At 31.0% G+C, this 23,708-nt stretch overlaps 2 protein-coding genes across 26 annotated transcripts in view; one reads left to right on the forward strand and one right to left on the reverse strand.

Annotated features, from left to right (window-relative positions):
• The window catches only part of pyd (zonula occludens-like protein polychaetoid), a 72,641-nt gene that overhangs the window by 1,831 nt on the left and 47,102 nt on the right, over positions 1-23,708 (forward strand). For 9 of the 24 annotated variants that reach the window (XM_088183556.1, XM_088183583.1, XM_088183571.1 and 6 more), the window contains exons 1-3: positions 16,756-17,205; positions 20,726-20,960; positions 21,033-21,186. In XM_088183556.1, the coding sequence (XP_088039682.1) occupies positions 20,791-20,960; positions 21,033-21,186 (324 nt within the window). In that variant the 5' untranslated portion in view covers positions 16,756-17,205; positions 20,726-20,790. Of the gene's footprint in view, positions 1-8,583; positions 8,648-13,388; positions 13,597-16,755; positions 17,318-20,725; positions 20,961-21,032; positions 21,187-23,708 lie in introns of those variants that run through there. The other 15 variants (XM_088183576.1, XM_088183577.1, XM_088183572.1 and 12 more) reach the window with 11 other exon arrangements.
• Positions 21,206-22,399, reverse strand: LOC148236292 (thioredoxin domain-containing protein 12-like). Of its 2 annotated transcripts, XM_088183617.1 has the most exons (3): positions 22,310-22,399; positions 21,785-22,217; positions 21,206-21,423 (listed from the first exon to the last, which is right to left on the reverse strand). In XM_088183617.1, exons 2-3 carry the CDS (start codon positions 22,123-22,125, stop codon positions 21,252-21,254), a joined length of 513 nt encoding a protein of 170 aa, XP_088039743.1. In that variant the 5' UTR covers positions 22,126-22,217; positions 22,310-22,399; the 3' UTR covers positions 21,206-21,251. The 2 variants fall into 2 exon arrangements, with proteins under 2 accessions (XP_088039743.1, XP_088039744.1); XM_088183618.1 differs by lacking the exon at positions 22,310-22,399 and having other exon boundaries at positions 21,785-22,262.

Below are 23,708 nucleotides of genomic sequence, written 5' to 3' on the forward strand. Positions count from 1 at the left end.
AGTCTGTAGAAAAATATCTCACAACGTTTGAGAAGCTCTTCCTCGGTTCAAATGACCGATCATAAAATCTTCAAAGGTCACTACTTAGCTTCGTGTCATATTTTCTCATTTCACTTATCGGTTATCCTTGCATGTCAACGCTATCCGGTGCGACAGAAGCCGCTTGTCTATTATTGGTCGCCATTCTCGTAAAACTGACGTTTTATCGCTTGTGTTAACTTGGTAGAATAACAATAACTGCTAAATGCGCTATCTCGCCGCTGCACAGTGTTTCGGATTGACAATCTACGATCTAATTTATTTTCGCTCAGTTTTAAGCGATCTTCTTCAAAGTTTTTTTAAGTAGGTGAGTCTTCATAGTTAACATTGCAACTTTAAATATAATACAGTATGTAATATATTAGTGTAAGTGTATTATTATTGTGATGTACACCGAGTGTACATGTCGTGAATATCATATATATATAGTTTTATTTAGTGTATTTTTCCATGATATATTTACAATAAGTTAGATTATATAAATACAAGTGACAAAAATATTTATTTTGTCAATAAAATCGGATCAATAATTGCGACATCTAAAGAATTTTCTGCACTTTATGTTATAATAAGTGTTACGGTTTGACTTAGACTATTTTTTAAATTATTCTATAATGATATTGTTTGTGTTTTTCTAATTTTCACTCATTTTGTTTACATGTACACTGAGCGCACGGATTATTTCTTGCTATTCAATTTATTATTGCTAATTAAAGATACAAAACACTTTTTCTTTTTATTTAATTTGTGTTTGAATTCTTTGTTATTATCATAATAATTTTCGATCGTCACATGTAAAATATTTAATATAAAAACCATATTTGTTCGCGAAAAATATGTTTTATTGAATATTCTGTTTATTAGATGCCATTTAAATAACAATTAGAAATTTAACTTAATCAAGATTTTAATATCAAAAATTATTACGTACATTCGTTTTATAGATCCATATCAATTTTATTTATAAAATTATTAAATACGCATAGTTTAAGAGTTTTAATTGGAGCGTTAAAACATTTATAACAAGCCATTAAAATATGTTATTTTTAACTTTTTATTACAGGCAATTATTTACTTTCCATATACTATTTTAACATGTTGTAATATTATCCGGACCACTGTGCGGTGTCAACTTTTGAACTTGAGATCATTAAAACTTGAGTGAGATAGAAAAAAATCACCAACTTCAAAACTGACATACCGAGTGACGAATGTCAATTATGTGGCTTTTCCAATTATCGCCCATTTGACTAGTTTTTTTTTTTGCTAGTCCGTTCATGATCAATTACGTCCAGAGTCGTTGACCAATAGGTAATAATGGTTGTAACTAGAATGTCGGAACAGTCTCGCAAAGAATGTCTAGTGATCAGCTATATATATTTTAACGGTTTTATAAGCAAACTTCGAGAATAATACTAAAAAAATTGACCTTTAGATGTGTTAGTGACACAAGATTACAAAGAATTCGATGGTCCAAATAAGCATGATTCAAGAATTATAGAATTGTAGTAAACGTTCTCTTTGATCCCTTTACCTTCACTTCGTTCACTTTAAGGTAAGAGAATATTGTTATTTTAAATTTTTCTAAATATGTTTTTTGTTATATATTATTTTTAAATACGTGACGGTTTTGAAATTCGTTGTACAATTGTGAAATTATGAGTAATATAAGTCCGTGTTACGCAGTCTTAAGTCGTCTAAAAAAATTGGGTTGTATTCTTGGCTTTCCGATGATTGCTTAGCTGACTTAGTCCAACGCCTTTCTGACCAATGCGATAATTCGGGCGGAAACAGACTATTAGTTATTGGTATACTGATTAAAAAATGAGTAGGAATGGCAATTTATATGGAATGTAGATATGAGGGTTCAGGTACCTGTTAGCGGAGATGTTTTTTTTAATCTTCCATTGTAACATGACAGGCGTTAGCCCTATACGTTACAATGGGTTAAGCACAATTATCACATACACATTAATAGCGACACATAAAACAGTGATATTTATTTTATTAATTATAAACAATTATTATGATTTACAATACATATTTTTCACTAATTAATTAATATTTACATGTTCTTATTGAATGTAAGTGATAAGGCCGGCGGATGAGGCGCCGCCGGCCGTCGTACTCCCGTCTTGGTCGCAAATGAATCTTTGATCTCGCCGCTGTTACATCACGTTGTTGAAAGAGTGTCACAAAATTATTAATCACAATATTCAACCATTAGTTTAGGAAAATCTGTTTCTATCCACCGTGATCTTGCAAGTACTCGTTATTCATGCTTTATATAATATTTAAGTCATACAATCTTCTTCATTAGTAACCTTGATCTAAAATATATGTATTATTAACATAGCTTTTTCTTGATTTAAACTCATAATCCATATGGTTCTATTAAAAATGTTAAAGACTCACTCACGATTTTAATACATTATATATTATAAGCACACAATTTGATTTAGTCCAATTGGATAAACTAGGCCATTAAAATATTCGTAATAATACCTTAGCGACCTTCTGATTTTATAATTGTATTAAAATGTTGCGCAACGTTTTCGTTTCTAATCAAAACCTTTTTCTAGAGACCTTTCACTAAATGCTCTGTTTTTGTGTTTGTTTTATATCTACATATGTAACTAAACTAACATAAACTTAATTCAATGTTGACCGTTGTTAAACGTTATTTCCGGTAGTAATTAAACGAATTATTTAAACAGTTAGTAATGCTGCAAAATGTTCTATGGCGTGTATGACCTCATAGATCCAGATTCGAGACACTGAATCTTTGGTACCATTGTCTTTGATTCCTAAGCTAAATTCGCGTTCCATTCTACATTGTATTGTATTTAATAACTCGAGCTCTTTCTATTACTATATATGTATATTGTTGGCGTAAACTTCCTGGTAGATGAGAAGTTTTCAAATCCATTATTTGCTCTTGATTGTCAAGAAACTTGTCTTGAGAGATGATCGACCAATGAGTCGATCTTCCGGTTTATATGTAGAGAGAAAATAAGAAACGTCTCGCCGATGTGTCTATCTATGGAACACGATCTTGAAACTAGATCTTATGAAATAGCGATCGATCTATTATAAAATTTCCTTTGCAATAAAAGCAGGTGAGCATCTTTGACCAATGGCAATCGCCCAATGATCCTGGTGTTAATTTGCCTTGTAAAGCAACCTTTATACTCAACATGTATAATGTTAATGTAAATAAAAACTGGTACTACAATCTTGAAAATTACCATACAAGTGCACTGAGTTATTATATATTTCGATGGATATAGTCATATTTTTTGTGGATATATTTTTATATGGCAAATATTGATTTTGTTCTGTTCTGATCTGAGTTTTTTCTGACGCTACTTTTGGGGGGTTCAGTACTTATTTAGTAAATAATTTAATTATATTTACCTGCAATTTATCGGTACTGGTTTCTTTTTTTAATTTACAAATTATGTTGGGAATTTCTTCCAAATACATATACTGATTTAAATTCTTCAAATTTTACATTACATGTTTCATTATTATATTGTACTAATTTATTAAACTGAGGTATTGAATCTTTACATATTATATATTTCTATCAATCTTCATATTTATTACATCGTTTCTCTGAATAGGATTATTGTTTTTTATTGTTTTCTACATCTTATTCGGGTCATTTTTTATTTCATCTATCGACTTTTCATACCATTTTTAATGCTTTGACTGTTATATTTCTACATTGTTAGTATGTTTTCCATTTTTCATTTAAAACTGTATATTCGACTCGTTTTGTTTTTATTATTTGAAATATTTTATATGATTTATCTCTTCTCTGTAACATCATCACTAAAATCATGCTAGACCTCAATGTCCATCTCTACCTATGTTAACGTGTTGAACTCTTGTCGCATACCAAGGGGTGCCAGTTAGCTTCCTGTGTTGGTCGTGTCTCGCGTGAAAGAACGCGATCAGGGTTAAGGAACTCTAATCTCGTCGATCCTCAAGGACTTGACAAGAAATGATTGATTCTAACTACTGCGCTCTTTTTTGTTTTCGACTCATTCGCCGATTTTTCCCACACTTCTTTTTTTATTCCCACACAGAGAAGAATCGATTCGCACGGAACGATTCTTTTTACTTAGTTCGCCTCGAATCGTTAGCCTGTGCGTGTGCTCTCTGCGTACTTTTTACGACCATTTCCGAAATGTCCGAGAGAAGACAAGACAACAGTTGTTCTCGGTCTTGGCTTAATTTGCTTTTGAAAGCGGAGCGCAAATCGAGGCCGATTTTTTAACCACTCTCATGCGTGCCGAATAACCGTGGCTCATTAATTTCGGCTAATGAGGAGGATTGCCGAATCCTGGAAAGATTCTTGAAGAAGAAGATACAAGTGCAAAGTGAATCATAAATTATACTTCCGCTCGTCTGACTGGTATATTCCATATCTTTGTTTATTTCTGTTGAAGTGTTCATTGATGAACGTAAAGAAAATAAACACTCGCACTTTGCGATAAGATTGATGTTATTTTTAAATTCTAGTTCACTTTTTGCTACATATTGACATGCTTCGTTTAAGATTCATTAATGCGTCTCTGAGATGTGACGTTTTTTTCAAGCTCATTAAAAATTTAATTTATTTATGATAAAATATTACTTTCATTCAATATATTTTTGAATTATTGTTGTATTTTATAAAATCATAAACATTTTAAACGATTTATGCATTATACAATACATGGTTCTGCATGTTAATTATATAAGTTAAAATTCACCTTGAAGACAGTACGGATTAGATATGCTTTTTTGGAACAATTGTCGCTGATTCTTTAGCGTTTAACCAGTAAATTTAAGACAATGCCGTATCTTTTTGTCGCTTATTTAACCTTGTATTGTTAATTTAAGTTAATTATAAGTTCCTCTAACAACTCTATCTACATTCTGGGTCCTTCAAGGGTGCTTCTGTTTATCGCGGTATTTATTAATGACACAAATGCGGCAGTTTTCTTCTGTATATCGATGACTTTAACCCTTTATGCGCCTTATGCGTGTTTCGTCTGGGCGCATGAGACCGGCCATACAAAATGAGCGCATTAACGCGCTTCACTTTGTTCTAATTTTACTAGCTAATATCAAGTGTTTTGTGTGACGTAATAAATTGCTAATATTATCGATATTACAGATATCTAAATCAAAGCTTTGTTTGCCTTTCAATGAGAGTCGCTTTTCATGATTGTTTTTTCTATTACTAACGAGAATATTTAATATAAATTGTAACTCCCGCTTGGCTTGAATTTGACGTTGTTTTTACATTTCATTATAATTTTATTTTTTATAGGCTATGTGACAACCTTGGGATATGTTTTTATATATGTCTGTATGTACTTAAATTTTATTTTTTACAATTTTTTTTGTGTTTTATTCTAAAACAAATGTGACAACTCCTACATTATGTTTATTTACTCGTCAGTATTAAATTTGCTTATACCTATTTTTGGTATGTATGTATGTATATTTGAAAATATGTAAATATTTTTTTACGAAAATTTATTATGTTTTTCTAATAGCTACGTGACAACCCTAGCATTTTGTTTTTATTACTTATTTTTTTATATATATATTGTATATGTATATTTCATAGTATTTTTTATATTTTAAAATGTGACAACCCTGGCTTAAAAGAGAAAAATATTATGTATTTTTTGTAAATGACAGTAAAAATGACACATTGTATATTTAATTTATACGTCGTCATAATATACCATAGATACATTTGCAAAAAAAATTCAATAGATTTTGCATTTACTAGAATATTTCCGGCCTGTTGTGCACGGTCGTACTAATATTTTGCGGCATTTAAAATGTTAAATTGTTAAGATGCATTTGATTTGTTGTAAACTCTATCTCTCTTTCTATCTACAAACTGATATAGATTTTCTATGAAGATGGGCTTCCGTTAACCGTCTGCCCTTTAATGACGGAAATTGTCATATTATGACATTTTTTCCTTCTCATTCGCCATCAGATTATTCCTACGTTCTCGGTGCGAACGTTTTAGCTAGAGAAACTTCCATTAAAATATCGTAATCACTTTTGAGATCAAATGATGATTCTCTCTACACGTAAACGACGTCTGCAAAAATTCTTCCAAGATACTCGTAACGAAGCCGAGTCATTCATGTCCTCTATGACAAGGGTGGCGAACTTGTTTGCTATCGAAATCGACTTTTTAAAAGAAAAAAATAATCACGAGCTACCTGTCAAATTAAGCATAAATATGCCTAAAATTTTAGCTGTTACATATTATTTTTTTTCAAAAACAATAAATTGTTTTAACGAAATTTACTTTTGACTATTTTGACCCCTTTATCGATTCTGTATTTGGTTTGTAATTTTAATTCTTCTGCCAAATCAGTAAAATCAAAAGATCTATTCTCAACGGTTGTTCTTTAGTAAACAAATTCAAATGCCATTTTAACCCTTTAAACGCCAGCGCCTAATTAGTGGATCACCTGTTATTTCTTTTCACGTGTCAGTATCTCTTTCTAAAACTAAATATAAAATACTTGGTTTACTGCGTTTTGAAGTTTGCAAAGATATCAATATTTCTCTTAAACCATTGCGAAAAAATAGTCTAATTCCTCATTCAAATGCTACGTTTTTGTCTTTTTGTATTATTTATAATTTACAACAAATTATTTTATTATTCTTAAAAAACACTATATATAACACATAATGTAAATTTAACCGCGACAGCGTGCCACACGCGAACACAAACAGCCACTAAGCTACAGCGAGCAAAGCGAACTGGCAACAAGCTGATTTTCTTCCCACTTACGCTACTAGCGTTGGAAACAAGACATACTTAGCTAGATTTTCAAATCGGATTAAAATTTAGCACATTGAAATGGCGCTCCATATTTTATTTTATAAGTGTTGTGACAGAAACCCATATAATAAAAAGCAACATTTCTCTTGAACCATGGCAAAAAAATAATTAATTTTAATGCCCCATGGAAATGATAAGTTCTTGTCTTTTTAAATTACTTTTAATCTACAACAAATTATTATTAATAAAAAATGTTTGAGGAAAAAAACACTGTAATGTAAAAACGCTTTTAAAAATGTAATCTTTATACGCGTTATGCAAATTCAACTGCGATAAAATATCAAAATAATAATTTATATAGATGACAAACATAATTTATTATCAACTGTACATATTTTGGTACATTGTTTCGCAATCGAACGGACCTACTCTATGACACTTCAATTCGCATAGTTCTTAAATCGGAATCTATAATCTGAAATACCCGAATAATAGGTTATTGATAAACCTTACTATCCGTTCTTGTATTTTAGCGCCTTTTAGGAGCGTTGTATAAGATTCGCTGAGTGTTGTATGTCATTTAACATTTCTGTAAACTACTGAAGGGTTTTGTTGACATGTAAAGTATTCTTGAGCAATACTAGTTTTGATTGCAATAGCATTTTCGAGAGTCACGATAGCCTCCTCTTTCCATGCCGTCCGTATTAGCCGACTGTCGCCATCCGGCTCCTTAATACGCTTGCATTGCACATTGACTTATTTACTGTCAGCTACGAGGAGCTGGTCCGGTTCGTATCATTTAATTTTAATATTATATATGTTTGTGTTTTGTAATAATACTATATCATGACGCAGATGGTCTTAATCTAGTTTAAATTAATTATATTATTTTCCATACAAATAATACATTTCTTTCACTCTGGTAAACTTCCATTGCTATCTTAGGTTAACAAAAAGCAATGAGTAAATACAGCTGTAAAACTTTACAAATAAAAGATGTGTTCATATTTTAGAACTTCCGAAGCTATCTTATCGTGTCCTTTTTTGCCGAAATAGCCATTATTTGAACTCTTTAAATTTATAATATGTATTTCAATAACCTCACGAAGAATATGTATTTGAATAACCTCACCGATGCCACTAATTTGATATTGTTATTTGTCGATGCGCATCTCAATATGGTCCGAAGATCCTGGTAATTTCATAATAGCTTTCTTACGAACCTGTTGAGATGAAATAATTACTTCATACATATACGTATGTACTCCGACAGTGACCCAAATGTGTATCGTTGCGGCTGTTATGAATAAATATCTGAAACTGATGTTCATCACATCACCCAATGGCCAGTGACTCTAAGAAACTGTTATTCTTCCAATGGCACGACATCCTATTGGCGTTTGTCGAATCACGTCCAGAAATCGTTATATCATGACACGCGTTCTTCTATAACGATTTTATAAATATGGCGGTCGAAGTTCACACGGTCTCCAAACTGCTTCCTCCTCCTCCTATCTGCTCAGAGTCCATTCGAAGGGGCAAAGAAGGGGTTCCTGTGAGAACTGAGGCTCGTTTGTAACAGGAAACATTGCGGCCGGTGCATTTTTACGCCATTGTATAATAAATGAAAGAAACGTTCACATCGAGAGATCGGACGCAGTAAATTTTGCCTTTTTTAGAATTGATCGTTTATGTAATAATTAACTAACTACCAATTTCTGTTTCAGAAATCAACATAATGGAGATGCAGACGTTCAAGCAGAGCCTCATCATGGAATGCAACATCAATAAGTCAGTATCGCATGTCTTTTGTAGTTTATATTTTTAATCTATCGATTGTATCATTAAGATAAACGCGTGTTATTTTAAATCTGTACTTTTTCGGGCTAAGCTATAATAAGACATAAATGTAAATTGGATATTATTATGGACAGGATATAATGATGAAGCAGAACGACCTTATTGTAATAAAAATAAATTAAAACTCCACTCATGTGTGCACTGTAGTGTTTCAACCGAACATCTGCATGTTCTTAATTGCATACCAAGCAATTAAAATTTGATGCAAATATTATAAGTAGGTAGCTAACTTTAATCTGGAATTTATAATTAAACGCAATTTCAAGGAATATATAGCTTATATAAATACGTGGTAATACTTGTTGAAATAAATCTCGAAAAGCCAGAAACAATCTGTCATTATTTAAATATATATATTTATGCTTTTTTTTTACTTATATTCTGGGTGGAACCAGGCTCTTTGTTATTGCCTAATGCAGACCAGACTGTATAACTGAATAATGGTATATTTTAAACCATTAAAATTTGGCAACGTCGTCATTTTATGGAATGTGTAATCTGGGCTTCTCTACCTGTTCGCGTTTTTACCGACATTTTGGTGCATCTGATATTCCAAATATTCGACATCATAAGCTATTCTGATGATATAAAATAATTTCAAATTTGAAAATATTTAAGAAATATTCGTATTTTTTGTGTCAGAATTTTAATACGGTTGTGGTCAGAATTTATACTATATAGGTCAGAATTTATATTAAATGGTTGAAATTTAAATTGGGTTGGTCAGAATTTATAATAAATGGTAAGAATTATTTTGTCAGATGGTCAGAATTATTTTTTTGTGTCAGCATTTATAAAAAATAACCAGTATCTATATTATATGATATGTATTTTAACCTCAATATCAGTTTTATGTTAACACAACAAGCCAAGTGTGCTTTCCACCGCCGCTCTGTCGTTATTCCAGCTTCTTTTGTCGCTTTGAATACCTTCGCATCCTACATACAAGTAAATAAATTCAAGTTAAGACCGTGCTTGTTACTTGGTCGTTCTCATTTTCTTTTAGTGTTAAAAGAACACATTTGCAAGTATTACTGTATCATCCGTAAATCTAATATTAATTCGGAATATATGTTAAATAGCTCGGATACGCAAAACAGTTTTTTCGTCCCCCCACGAGACACAAATCTATTAGGTTTTTAGTCCTTTTAGCAAGTCTTTTGCAACTAATTCAACGTAACGATTATTGGGTTTATGTGGGGTTTCGATGTGTTTTACAAAGATCGATATTTATGTTGCTATCTATTGACTTTCATACTATTTCAGGATTGAATATTTATTTTTTATAAGAATATATATTTTTTTATAATCTTATTTTTAGCACAATTTTCTGAAACACTGAGGTGTAAAACGTAACATTATTACGTCGTTAAATTGGACATTACGTGGCATTTCTGAGAAGCATTACACACCTATTTGAGTGATGCTCGATGGCTTCATAATATTGTTTCATACAAAAATTATTACATACCTTCGTAATTTAGACCCAGCTCCTAGATTATTTGAAACGAGAGGCTGAGAGTGGAATGATGACACATGACAAAACGAATGCCTTTTTTATTTTAAAAAATTAACAAGGATCATTCTGTAATTTTTTAACCTTGTGAATGACTTTTTGCATTACCAACTGGTTCCCATATATTTTTGCACTTCTGTCGTTCATTATTCGCGTCGTGCACCAGCTGTTGCTTAAAAATTCTGTTGGTACAGAATTAGGTCGCCGCACCTATCCAGTCCCGTTTCGGACGACTCTCCTGTCTCAAAGTCATCAGGTCTTCGCGTCGTTAGTCATGATTAATCGCTCGATCGTAATCTTCGAATAACTCAGTGATTGTAATGCTAGGGGTCCAAGGAGAATGCTAAATTGCAGGTGTAAGACGCGGCCTATTGTGTTCGAATACTGAACACGCGACAAGAATATTACAATGTTTTTTCGGAATAGTCGGAACGAATTTTTTTGAGCTTTCTCAACTTTATTCTGAGAATTCTTGCGCAAATTTTACGCTTTGCATTCGCATCGGATGTACCATGTACCTATAGTAGTTGCGTAGGCGCCATCGAATTCCAATAACCAATATCGTATTCATAGTGTGCTCCGAGACAATACCGTATATTCAATAAATTTCATCATTATTCATTATGAGCTATTTCAGATATTTTGAAGCATACCTTTGATTTAGAGGGTAATTTTAGATGCGTGTTACAAAACTTTGACCAAAACCGCGTTTACCTGTGGGTTTGGTGCGTTATTATAATACGACACAATGACATTTTTAACATTCTTCTACCCTGACTTATTAAATATAAATATAACAAAAAAACAACTGATATTTTCTCACGCTGTATATATGTATGTATTGTACATAGAAGTTAACATTTGGAATGATACACCCAGAATTTTTATTAATTATTGCCTTCTATACTTATTCTTTAATATTTAGTGGTCCTTAATACCCATTAATAATTAAGAGGCTTTGTTTATCAGGGACTTAATTTAGGGGAGGCAGGTGGGGATATTTGCCCCCTTTGAATTTGCCCAGAAACATGCGTGCCATTTAATGAAATCAATATATTAAAAAAACTATCACTTACTGGCGAACTTTTGCCCCTTCCCATAGAAAAAACTGAAATGACGTCCCTGATTCTAAACCAGAAATTATCGGGGGATCCTTTAAAGAAAACCTATTCTGAGTATATTTTTTTAAATATGTTATTTCAGTGAAATCATATCGGAATACATTTTTTACTAGTGAAAATATAATTTATCTGGCAAGTGCTAGTAAAATTATATGATTTCAACTTTTCCATATGAATATACATTTACATACATATCATTATTTATTTACATGTATAATGTTACAGTGAATGTGTATTTTTCAGTGAAGTTATATTTTCACTAGTGAAGTCCAAATACAAAATTCACCAGTACATATATATTTCTCCTAGTGAAATGCTCTAAAATGTCTATAAAACTCAATTTGACAGTTGCGATACGTTCATTTGCCATTCAAATCCAAACCTAACATATTAAAAGCTCCAAAATGAATTATAGTTTTAGAACTTTCTTCATGTTAAGCCCAAAATACTAAGTCAACTCATCTCTCAGGGGAAAATAAGCAGAAGTAGAAGTACAGACAGACGCCGCATCTCGTATATTGTTCCATAGTTTATTTGCACTTGGATATTACACATTTTTAAAAAATATGCTATCTATCCTTACTGATATTACTAACTTTTAATATGAGAGTATCTGTCAAAGTATATTCAAACCAAATTTGGTTAATAGGAGGACGCAATTACAATTATTACTTCTCAGAAGTCAAAAATTCACGTCAAAAGCAATAAAATCGTGTCGGCGCCGTCGCGGTGGTAACGAACGATTTTTGACTTCTGAGAAGGGATAATTGTTCTTTGCGCTTTCTGCGTCTGTGACGGCACAATTTTATTGCTTTTGACGTGAATTTTATAATTTTCTCTGATCAGCATAACGCATATGCTTTTTTAATAATATAGCAAAGATTATATCATCGTATATTATTCTACTACAGCATTTTTTTTGCATTAAACCCAACATTTTAACAGCGTGTGTGTAACAATATTTAAGACAAATTGTCAGTGTCTAGTAATCCATTTAATTAAAAAATATTTTTAAAAATACTTCAAGCTTAATAATTAAAATTATTTAATAATTAAATATTGCTTTTTTAAAAAAGGTTATAACTACCAAACTAGTAGGACTTTTAAAATGTGTTATTTATATAAAATAAATTTCATTGTTTCTTTAACTAAATTTTGCGAAATTCATAAAAAATACATTTTTTGGAATGACAATGTGCAAATTCTATTTTGATAACTATTAAACGTTTTATTTATTTACATATAAATAAACTAATACGATAAACTCTTTTCTTAAAATATTCCACTAGTTTAAATTATTTTAGTATTTTTCTTGCATTGAACTCTATCGATATAAATTATTTTAATTAATGTAATTATAACGAATTTTATTAATATGTAAATAATTTATAAAGTCAAATCTAAATTGGTATTAGTCATAATCAGATATTCAAAATTGTGTTAAATCGTTCAGTATAAACATTAAAAAATCAGAGGACACAGATTGGATCCCTGTGGTACTCCAGAATGAGCGAAATACAATAGCTGACATATTGAAGGAGTAACTTAGAGATAAATGCTAACAAGACCGTTCGAAAAACCTGCTATATATAATGAAAAAATAAAATATCGCGGCCGTTGTTGTTGAAATTCGGCCCATAACGGTTTTTGGTTCAGGCTTTCGGGGCTTTACTGATCGCCCTTATGGTCAATCCACCCCCTTTTACCATTTATATCTACAGATATATTTGTTATAAACAAAAGGATTCAAAGTTTCAGCCCCTACCAGCATAACATCTATGTTTCCTATCTCTTCTACTGATCGTCTCAAATTACTGTGATTGAATTCGATTTATGGCCTCCTATTTTACGGGTTGTCGACTGCTGTCTTCGTTACAAATGTGCATTTCGACTCGAATGTGTCCGAGATCTAAAAAGAGCTAGTCAGTTGACAGTATTGGGTTTTTCTCGGTATTGGAAACAGAATGGGAGGAAAGGGGGAGGCGATGCGGGAGGGGGTAGATAGAGAGAGAGAGGCGTCGGCAGCATCTTTCGCGACTAGTTTTCGCGACGCCGGAAGAAGAGTAACGCGAATTTTCTCGAGTTCTCGATTGTAGTATTTTTAGTGATAATAATATAAACAAAAAGTCCGGTTTTTCTGTGCGTGTGATAACATTAAAAAATGTTCGATTTAACGAGGAAATAGTAAAAATATTGAATGAAAATAGTCTGGAATCGATGCCAAGTTACTTGGATTCCGAATGGTATAATTTATAGTGACACATTGTACGGATTTCATCGGTTGTGTGTATATTTTATTAGTCTCGAGTCTATTTGCGTATACAGTTCCTTCCCCTTGTACGTCAAATGAACTTGTGTTTGTATGTTTTTTTTTTAAGACTGAAAGAATTCGTTTAGTGCCAAAAATGTAAATATTTACGCGCCTTGAACCCTTTTAACCCTCGCGTCTAGACGGGTGGTAAAAAATACCGACTTCATACGGTTCCCCAAATAAACACTCCACTAATTGAAGTTCATTCTTGCCCGCCGATGAATGGTCTTCTATTGTCATCTCTACGATTTTGTCTCCCGGAATTTATAGATGCACGTGAGTTTTCTGGTATGCTCGTTTCTGATTGTTCGTCTTGGCATTGTTTATCGCGGTCGGAGACAATTCCTGCGGAACGAATGTCCAGTTTGAAAGCCGTATTATACATAGACCGAATCAGGGGTTGCGAACGTTTCGAAAAAATCTCTAAAATTCTGTAGAGATTCGTATCGAGCGCGTTCACCATCTGTCGTTATCTCTCGATCTTAATGGCTTCGTTTTATAGGCGCTTATTAGTTGTTTGTACTCGTCAAATCGTTTAAAACCAATTATGAATTTCCAATTTACAGTTTTTATTTAATATGAAACTGTTCTACAGCAGTTAACTTTTGTTTTAGTAATGTAAAGCTTTTATTTTCATTCTGAGCTATATGCCCCGTCATGGATGTATCACATTTGTTTGTTCATCATAAACTTTGAGGGGTAACAATTTAAAAGGCTCTAAAATGGCTCATTGTAAAATTTTAGATACTACTTTGGTAGGCATTTTTATAATAATTGTATCGCATTTTGTTCTAGCAAGACCGAACTTTGATTAGAAAAACTTATTATTTGAGAAGTAGAAGCTTATATTCTGATAGTATGAAACGTAAGAGTAGCTTCTTTATCAAATTGTAATTTATTCTTTGTATACTTAAAATATCGGGTATTGCATAATACACTAAAAACTTTTTGCCACATTATGGTTTACTGATAAATTAATAAAAATTAAAAATAAATTTTCGACAACCTGGTATATGCATTGCCTAGCGATGACTCACTTAACAATAACAAAAAACGAGATATTGCATTATACTAAAGTCGTAATCCCTACCAGACGCCGTAATGCTGTATCTCTATTAAAAATATATATGCACAGATTTTATATATATTAAGGAGTTTTTTTCTGTTTTGAAACAATATTAAAACATTTCCTTCAAATTAAATTGTATGTGTGAAAAAGTTCACGCTTTGCGCTCGAAAATGTTTGTAAGTGTAATTCACTATTCATTCTTTTTATTTATAACTTTTTTTATTATTGAATTTTAAGAAAACAAAAATATTAATTAGATTGTTTTTTTATTAATCTCACGCAATATTATGCAAAATGTCTGTTTTTACAATAGCTATCTATACTTTATTAATATATTTTAATAAATACACATGATTTAATTAAATTCACAATTTACTTGGCAAATAGAAAATCTCTTTTTCAAAAATAATATGACAAAAATAAAAACACCTCATCGAAATATATATTTAGATATGCTGACTTACATAGCATTTGGTTTTAACTTAATGTTTAGTTGGGATAGCTTAAATTCGCTTGTGTTAGATTATTAATGATAAAAAAATAGTTTTAAATTGATTCCTAAGTTACATTACAATTTATGTTATGTTAGATTGAAGATGATTATCGAAAACAGCCGTTTATAAGTGAAATACCTGACACTTGACAGACAAATTAAAAGTCCACACGCGAGGTTGCTGACCCATGTACATTAATAATTATATTATCGACATGTTATCTTCGTGCATTTTAAATACTGGTAGTTCAATGTTATTAGAAATATTTTTTGTATTTAAAAGAGGTATTACGAGAAAATGTAGAATATTTATCGTTTTTTTTATTATTATTACTATTTAAGCATATGCATTAGTGATTCAGTCCCGAGAATTCCTGAGAGACGAGACTTTTGTTTGCTTATCGATATATCATAGTGAAAAAATAATACTATCCTGTTATAATGTTTGCTGTCAAATTTATTCTAAAAAAATATTTATTTATATACAATTATAAATTACATTTTTAAGTAGGGGTTTACTCAGATACTTCATTTCAGCTTTTTCCAAAGATCCCATATTAAAATCCACGCCAAAAGCTATAAAATCGTGCCGTCGCATTCATATTAATATTTTTTAACAATACTACGACACAATAAATGAAAATTGATTTAAGCACAGCTAAATCCCTTCTCTGAAGTCAAAAATCCACGTCAAAGGTAATAAAATCGACAAGATTTTATTGCTTTTGACGTGAATTTTTGACTTCTGAGAAGTGATAATTGTTTTTGCGTTCTCCTATTGACCAAAATTCGATTTGAATATATTTTGACTAATAATTTCATATCAGAAATCCGTAGTAATGTCGTAAGGATAGCTATCATATTTTAAAAAGTGCATATGCAACGCATGTCTGTACTTCTTCCGTTTTTTTTTCTGAGAGTTGAGTTAGTTTAGTTTGTATTTTGGACTAAAGAATTACTTTTAGAATTTTTTTAGGTTAGTTTTGGGTTTGAACAGCAAATGAACATTTCGTAACTGTCAAATTGAGTTTCATAGACATTTAATTTTATGCATTTAGGGAGGAATCAGATAGTCTATTTCTAATTTTTGTAATTTTTTATTTATTTAAAATTTATTTTTATTTATTTTAAATTTTTATTTATTTTAATTTTTATTTAAAAGTTCCTAATACACGTACAAACTTATATCCTTGGGAATAATTGTAAAAATTTAAAAAATGTTCTAAAATAAATTATGCCTTGATTTCAGCTGAAATTTATCTTAAATTAATTTTGCCTCCTCCGATCGTCCACCAATGGTTTTTGATCAGCGTCGTAGACGAATCGGTCTATTTTCGTGGAAATGTTTTTGTGTGACCGACACCAGTCTGGACTGTGGGACTATATAGATGGCTCCTCTCTAAAAGATGGGCCGCTCATTGATTCGGCCACGGTCTTCCAATGTTTACGTGCGTGGCCGCAATGCTAACATTTGACGAGTTCCCCCTCTAGGGAAACGGTTCGGTTCCCACACCTCGTTGTGTACACTCAGTTCAAAGCGGGAATCGAACCGGCTAGGTCGGTCCCTATCACCATCGCCGCATTAGCTAATTAGCACACATCGCGTGCTGTTAATTGGTCCAATTGTGACAAAACTGTTTTCGCAAAGTGTCGCAATCGCGTCAAATTAGTCACACCCCTCCATAGGTTAACTTGTTAGATAATGGCGAAATGTAAACATTGCTATCTTGGTCGTTGTCTTATGTTGTCATATTGTGTTATTAATGACACAAAGAGTTGAACTCTTCTTGTGTCATGGCGCATTGAAATTCCGTTTGCAAAAAAACCGGAGAAGTTGCAAATGAATCAGTGTTTTAATAATGTGTGAACGAAGAACAGTCATTCGCATTGTGTTGTTTGTGTTGTGAGTTGCGTTTTTGCTACTGCATGTGCATAATAAGTGTAGTGAAAATACATATTAATAGTGCACGAAGAAGCAGGTTAAAAGTGTAGATAGTTTTAAAAACAATTATTTTTAATTATAAGTTTCATGCAGGCTTCATTACACCAAGAGTGTGTTAATCAACGGAGTTGATCTATTTATCTAGCCAGGTCTACTAACACTGTATCTAAACTATGTTTCAAGACTTCCAAAACTCTTGGAAAATGTTCATATATACTTGGTTATATGACCAAGATTTGCAATTCCATGTGAAAGTCTATTAATAAGCTCATTTGTACATCGCTTGCATTGTATGATACTAATGCTTGTCAATTGATGAGCTCGAGGGCACTGTTCATTTTGTATAATCACCTAGTCTGCAGTACCTTTGAGTATGCTTTTCTGGTCTGATTTTAATATGAATAATATTTTTTTATTGCCCGCAAAATTTCTACAAAATATGCTGGGATATGATTCTCTCGAGTCGCGTCGATAAGTAAAACCACTTATTCAAACCACTGATTTGATAATTCTGGAAGAATTTCGTTTTTTTGTGACACCTAATTACCAGCGCTTTCGTTTCCGAGTATTTGACAAATTTAACTTTCCGTGCAAAATCAACTGTTTTTAATAACATGATATGAAATTGCGAAAAATTTTGCGACAAACACAAATCAAGTCAATAAACATGAACTTATATATTAGGCAGACGTTTTCATCGTTTAACCTCTTAACCAGGCATGACGTAATAAGTCGTCATTGAATTTTAAAAAGTGTTTTCAATGGAGGGCCGAATTTTTCTGTACCTTTTATCATATCATCACAGAAACCAATGCATAGACATTTTTTTACATTGGCTTTTTTTCCATACAATTTTATTTTCTTAATATATTTAAAGTGTTTTCAATGGAGGGAACGAAGTTTGTTGTACCTTATATTATATTAGAATAATTATATACTCATCTGCTCTGCGTTCTACTTATTTTATGACGTATTTATTTTAATTTGACATATTTAACTTTCCGTTCAAAATTATCTGTTTTTAATAATGTAAGAAATTGTTTTATCTTTTTTAAAATTCTAGAATCATTGTCATTATTTATATTGTTATCAATCAAAACTCACTATCTCTCCCAAAATTATAAATTTTAAATGCAAGTCTGTCTTCTTAATGTTTTTTTTTTTATTATATTTTATTTTATACAAAGTAGGTTTATTTATATTTTGCTATATTACATCTAAATAATTACTTATTGCCTTACAAAAGTTTTTATTATCTCCATTTCACTGCAAAAAATATCACAAATAAACAAATTAGAATTTGCCTGAAATATTTTTCAAAAGTTGTTCAAAAATCCGGTATTATTTCGTTCTCTTTTTTGGGTTAATATAAATATACAACAGAAAAAATTTAGAATATTTATTCGAAAAAACACGTTTTTTTAGTGTAAAATTTAAATGAACAATATATAAAATAATTGTTCCATAAAATGAATTATTTGTGCATTACTGTTGGACAGATCAGTCAGAAAAGTGAACATCCCATGAATAACCTTACATAAATGCACAAAATATTCGTTTTATGGAACAAAGTATATATTTAAATGCACATCTCTTAAAATAAATCCCTGGAAAATCGCACAGGTTTTTATAATATAATAATAAAAAAATGAATCATAATACATATTCTTTCAAGATTGTTTAAAGTTTAGAGAAATAACAAAATACCAAACAGAAAGGTAAAATAATCATATAAAAAATTCGCACATATGCTCCCCCTACCCACCTGCGGTGTAACGTCAAGCGGAATTACGCACATGTGTCACGTCCTTAAATGGTAAAGAACTATACATAAACATAATACGATGAATAGAAAAAGAAGCTTTATTAATCCATCATGAATTTCACATAGTACTGAACATAAATAAAATTGTAAAACCAAGGTAGTCTTAAGTTTATAGTTAAATACGGCTAATTATCTAGTTAAGAAAATAGCGTATATTTGCGTCTTCGGATCTTAACGATATTTTTTTACTAATGACGCATAATCAAGTAAATAATCAAAATATTTACATTAAGAAAATATTTAAAAAAATATTCCTATATTAATAGACTTTCCAGGATGGGAGGGGGGAGGGGTAATAGTGTCGAGAATGTCAATAGAAAATTTACAGCTTATATAGAAGTGAATTTCGGCAAATATAAAGAATGCCGCTTTTATTGCTTTCGTATTCATGGTCTAAATAAGTTTTTTTGACAGTTGCGAAACGTCTATTTGCTGTTCAAACCCAAACTTAACCTAAACGAATATAAATACGGTATAATGATTAATTTGTTTAGGTTAGGTTTAGGTTCGAACAGCACGGGAAATGCAGTGGGGAGTAACAACTGTTGATTTTTAAGCAAGGCGCCGCGCTTACTAACAATTACCTAATCTCTTTTAAATTAATACGAATATTTTTTAACTTAAGTTTGCCTGAAGAATTTTATTATGGAAATATTTTTTGAGTATTCCAAGTCATGTATAATTAAAAGTATACTTCGTTCTGATTTGAAGTTTTTAAGCATTTAATGCATTATTATTTAAAAAAAAGTAAAATAAATAATCTTAATACTTTTTATATAGAATTATGTGTATGAATCTGTATTAATATATTCTATCAGTTGAAAATAACCAATATTTGGAAACCCTAGTCTCGGTCGATTTGTTGAGGCCCCGATTGGTGCGAGTTCGTCTAAACGTGAATTCTAAGTCGAAAGCGAAGTGGTAGTTCTGTGTCAATTTTTAAGTGTCAAAGTGTTTGAAGAAAGACTGTCAGAATTCAGAAAATTCCAACATTCCTAGCTCTTGGTCGTCCGGTCATTCAGGGCGAAAATAGATTATTTGTCATTGCATAATAAAGATTTTGTTGTATTTGCGAAACGGAATTTGAAGAAGGTTTCATGCATGGGCTTTGAAACTGTTAATGAATACCATTTTATGGATGTAAAAAATGCTTGTTTTTTAGAAATTCTAAATGAAACAAACAAGTCAATTAAATAAGTCCTTGCGATTAATGTAATCGTAACGGGTGGTCCCGATTATTATTAACAATTGATAAGTATATTTTAAAACGTATTAAAAAAAATATTCTTAATTAAAATGATGCTTGCTGTCTTATGCATTAAATTTGGACTGCCTGTTTAGTTGTTTGCTCAAATTGTTTGAATAAATACTTCTATAAGCAAATATGAGACTAAGAATAAATTATCTTAAAATCGTGATGATGGCCCAAATTAACCTTGACACTTTAAGATAAAAGCAATTCATTAGTAAAATATCTAGTGAATCAGCTAGTGCGTATAATTGTATTCTTGATTTTGTTTTTTTTTATTTATTTATTATATTGACTCATATTTGTAAACACTTCATGTTGAAGCTGAAGTAAATTTTCTTCACATTCATTTTAATGTATTAATGTGCCAAAATAAATTATAATCAAGACTAAAGAATAAAAGGCTATCACTAATGACTATATAATATAATATTTTAAAAGATAGTACACTCAATTATTACCATTTTCTTTATTTTTAAATAGCACCCTCAGTGTAAAATATTTTCTAAAAGAAGTGATTTATCATAAATAAAAAACAATATACCAAAATGTCCATTCATTATTCGTCGTCCGATATAATGGGCCAACTGGAGAGGAGGTTTTATCGTGACCGAGAATTATCTCCGTGCGCTTCTCCGCCGCCAGCGCCCCAATTAGGATATTTCGTTCCCGTCAACACCTGCAGTTGCTTGATGTCTCCGAACGTATACAAAATGGGGTGAGGTCAACGAGCTCCGTAAAGAATAAACTGCGCCAAAGATCTTTAAACCATTTTTGAATATCATTTCAGAGAGGCAAATTCTCCGAGATGCAGGAGATCGATGAGCCAAGGCGGATCCGTGTCACCGATGGCTTCTCGACGCTGCTCGCTATCGCCGGAGACTATTCCGATACCGCTCAACCACACAATCGAACTGTACACCGAACCCGTGGTGGAAGATGAGGTAAGTCTTAAAACTTTAGTCGAATTAATAATTTATTATACTAATAGTTTTGTACAAAGACAATTTTACAATTCGTTACGATCATCATCGCTTGGTTTATTTTTGACGGTGTTCAATACTTTCTTCATCGTCGATACGATTGGGTCGGGAAAGCTGTAGAAGTATTTGTGATTTTCGCTACCGATCTCGTTGTAAAATTCTGGAAGGACGCGTCCGGATGATGACATGAATAGAATTCTGAAAATGTACCATAAATTTTAGTGTTTGAAATAAGTAAATCCAGTAAAATAATTTGATTCAGTGAAATTATTTTATTTATTTAAAATTTTTGCTCTGACTAAAATGTAATTGTAATAGAGGTACAAAAGTAGTTTCGGTAGTATTTAATATAAATTTAGAGTACTTTACAACAAAATATGCATATAATATATATAAATATTAATTTAGCTAAGTTTAAAACCTTTATTAAAATATTTATTATTTCACTTGCGACTAACTTCATGAGCTATAACATTTTTTATATTAATAATGTTAGTTAGATTATACGTTTTTCTAACATGTAACAGTATTATATTATTAAATATGGAATTGTTTATACCTAGGTATATAAGCACCGTCCGGTTTGTATTCATCTCCATTTGGTTCATTATTGTCCATCAAATTGAGCATCACGAAATGCTTACTAAGTGCTAAGATGCTGTCGGATTCTGCAAACTTGGGTTTGAGACTCTTACAAGCGCCGCACCAAGATTTGTGCACAATTAGCATGATCGGCTTATCGTAATTCTTGGCGGTTTCCAACGCGTCCTCCAAACTCTCCGCCCACTGGTATTTCTCTCCGAATCCATTATGAAAATCGGCGCTTGTTTCACTCAAAATGCATAACACCGCCAATATAAACAACGCTAATACTGAATATTTTCTGTGAGTTTGAGTCATTTTTATATGACACAGACGATAATAAAATAAATAAATATTATCTCTAATGGATAAACAATATTTAAGTGTTTTCGTGAGGTAACCTATAATTGCTGTAGCGTTTGAAATGCAATATTATATGATGAAATTTAACAAGATTTATAAAATATATATCATTTTCAATCGATTAGTAATGTATTTTTACCTAATTTAAGATATTTACTAATCAATACATTCCCCACTATAAGCACGCGTTTGACAGTTGCCGCTTCTATGGCGCATGATTTGGTCTTAAGTCAACGTTTGTTGGTCATGCCTGGTAAAATTGCTAAATATTATTTTAACTTTAAAAATAATCATTATTGAAATATAGATGTTTTATAAATACAATTTTTATTATAAAATTTGTTATTAAAATAATAATAATAATAAAATATTTATTAATAATATAAAATCGTGAATTTAAATAAAATTATGTTCTCTGTATGACGTAATTAATTTTTAATATCAACAAATATGCTTCACAGTGTGTATGTTACTAATCTTGCGATTAATGGACATATATACGTGTAAATTGGATTAAATAGTTCATCGATTTTATCGCCTAGCTAACCATCAGTATAGGGATGCACCAATCATACATTAATTGCATTTTTTATTACTAGTTTAGTAGAAGCTGACCATGTTACTATTTTATCAAAAAATCGCTAAAAAACATGAAAGTATATCGCGATTATTTGAGGATCAGTAAACCATAGCAAAAATACATATATAAGTAATGTCATTTTATTTACTGTTACATCAGTTTGTATTTTGAGCAATTTATTTCAATAATTTTTATATATCATAATTTCTATATTTTTCTACAATCTTCTTTTATCTTTTAGACAAATCAATAATAAAAATGTCCTCTAGTGCTTATTTGATTTTAATTTTTATTCCTCATAAGATGTTTCATAGACCTGAACAAGTGGTCTTTTTAAATAAAATCAGTGAACTTTATATTAGCAATTAACACAAAAATAGCGATTTATAAATAAGACGTTCAATACACATTTTCTTTACCAAAAATATATATTAACGTTAACATTTTCTTTAAAGCGAATGTTGAAATTTTTCTCCTTGAGAAGTTAGCGCGCGTTATGCTTTTTTTCTTTCTATTGTAACACAACAGGTATGAGCCCAATGCGTTACAACTGGATAAGTCAATCAGTACGCAAACAATACCTACAATTATTAAAAAACCTGTATTAAATTGGTCAGTTATTTAGTTTAATGGTCAGTATTATTTAACTTTAATGTTCAGTATACCTAGCTTTATTGGTCAGTATTTAATATAAATTTGGTTAAAAAACGAATTAATCTAATGGAAGTTAAAAAAACTATGATTAATTTTAGACCTTTAAAGTTACAGTGAAAGTCGCTTTTTTACATATATCACGCCAATCAAATGACAGTTTAGAGTAGCATATAATTTAAAACCCGACAATTTATTGTAATTATCGATCATCATCGCTACAAAATACTGATTATTTTGCTTTAATTATTGATTATTCAATTTAAATTCTCATTATTTATTTGTTCTTTAGTTGGCCATTAAAATC

The sequence above is a fragment of the Plectrocnemia conspersa genome, unplaced genomic scaffold, assembly GCF_051122295.1.
Source record: "Plectrocnemia conspersa isolate PC_06_02 unplaced genomic scaffold, ASM5112229v1 ptg000003l, whole genome shotgun sequence".
Classification (NCBI taxonomy): Eukaryota; Metazoa; Arthropoda; class Insecta; order Trichoptera; family Polycentropodidae; genus Plectrocnemia; species Plectrocnemia conspersa.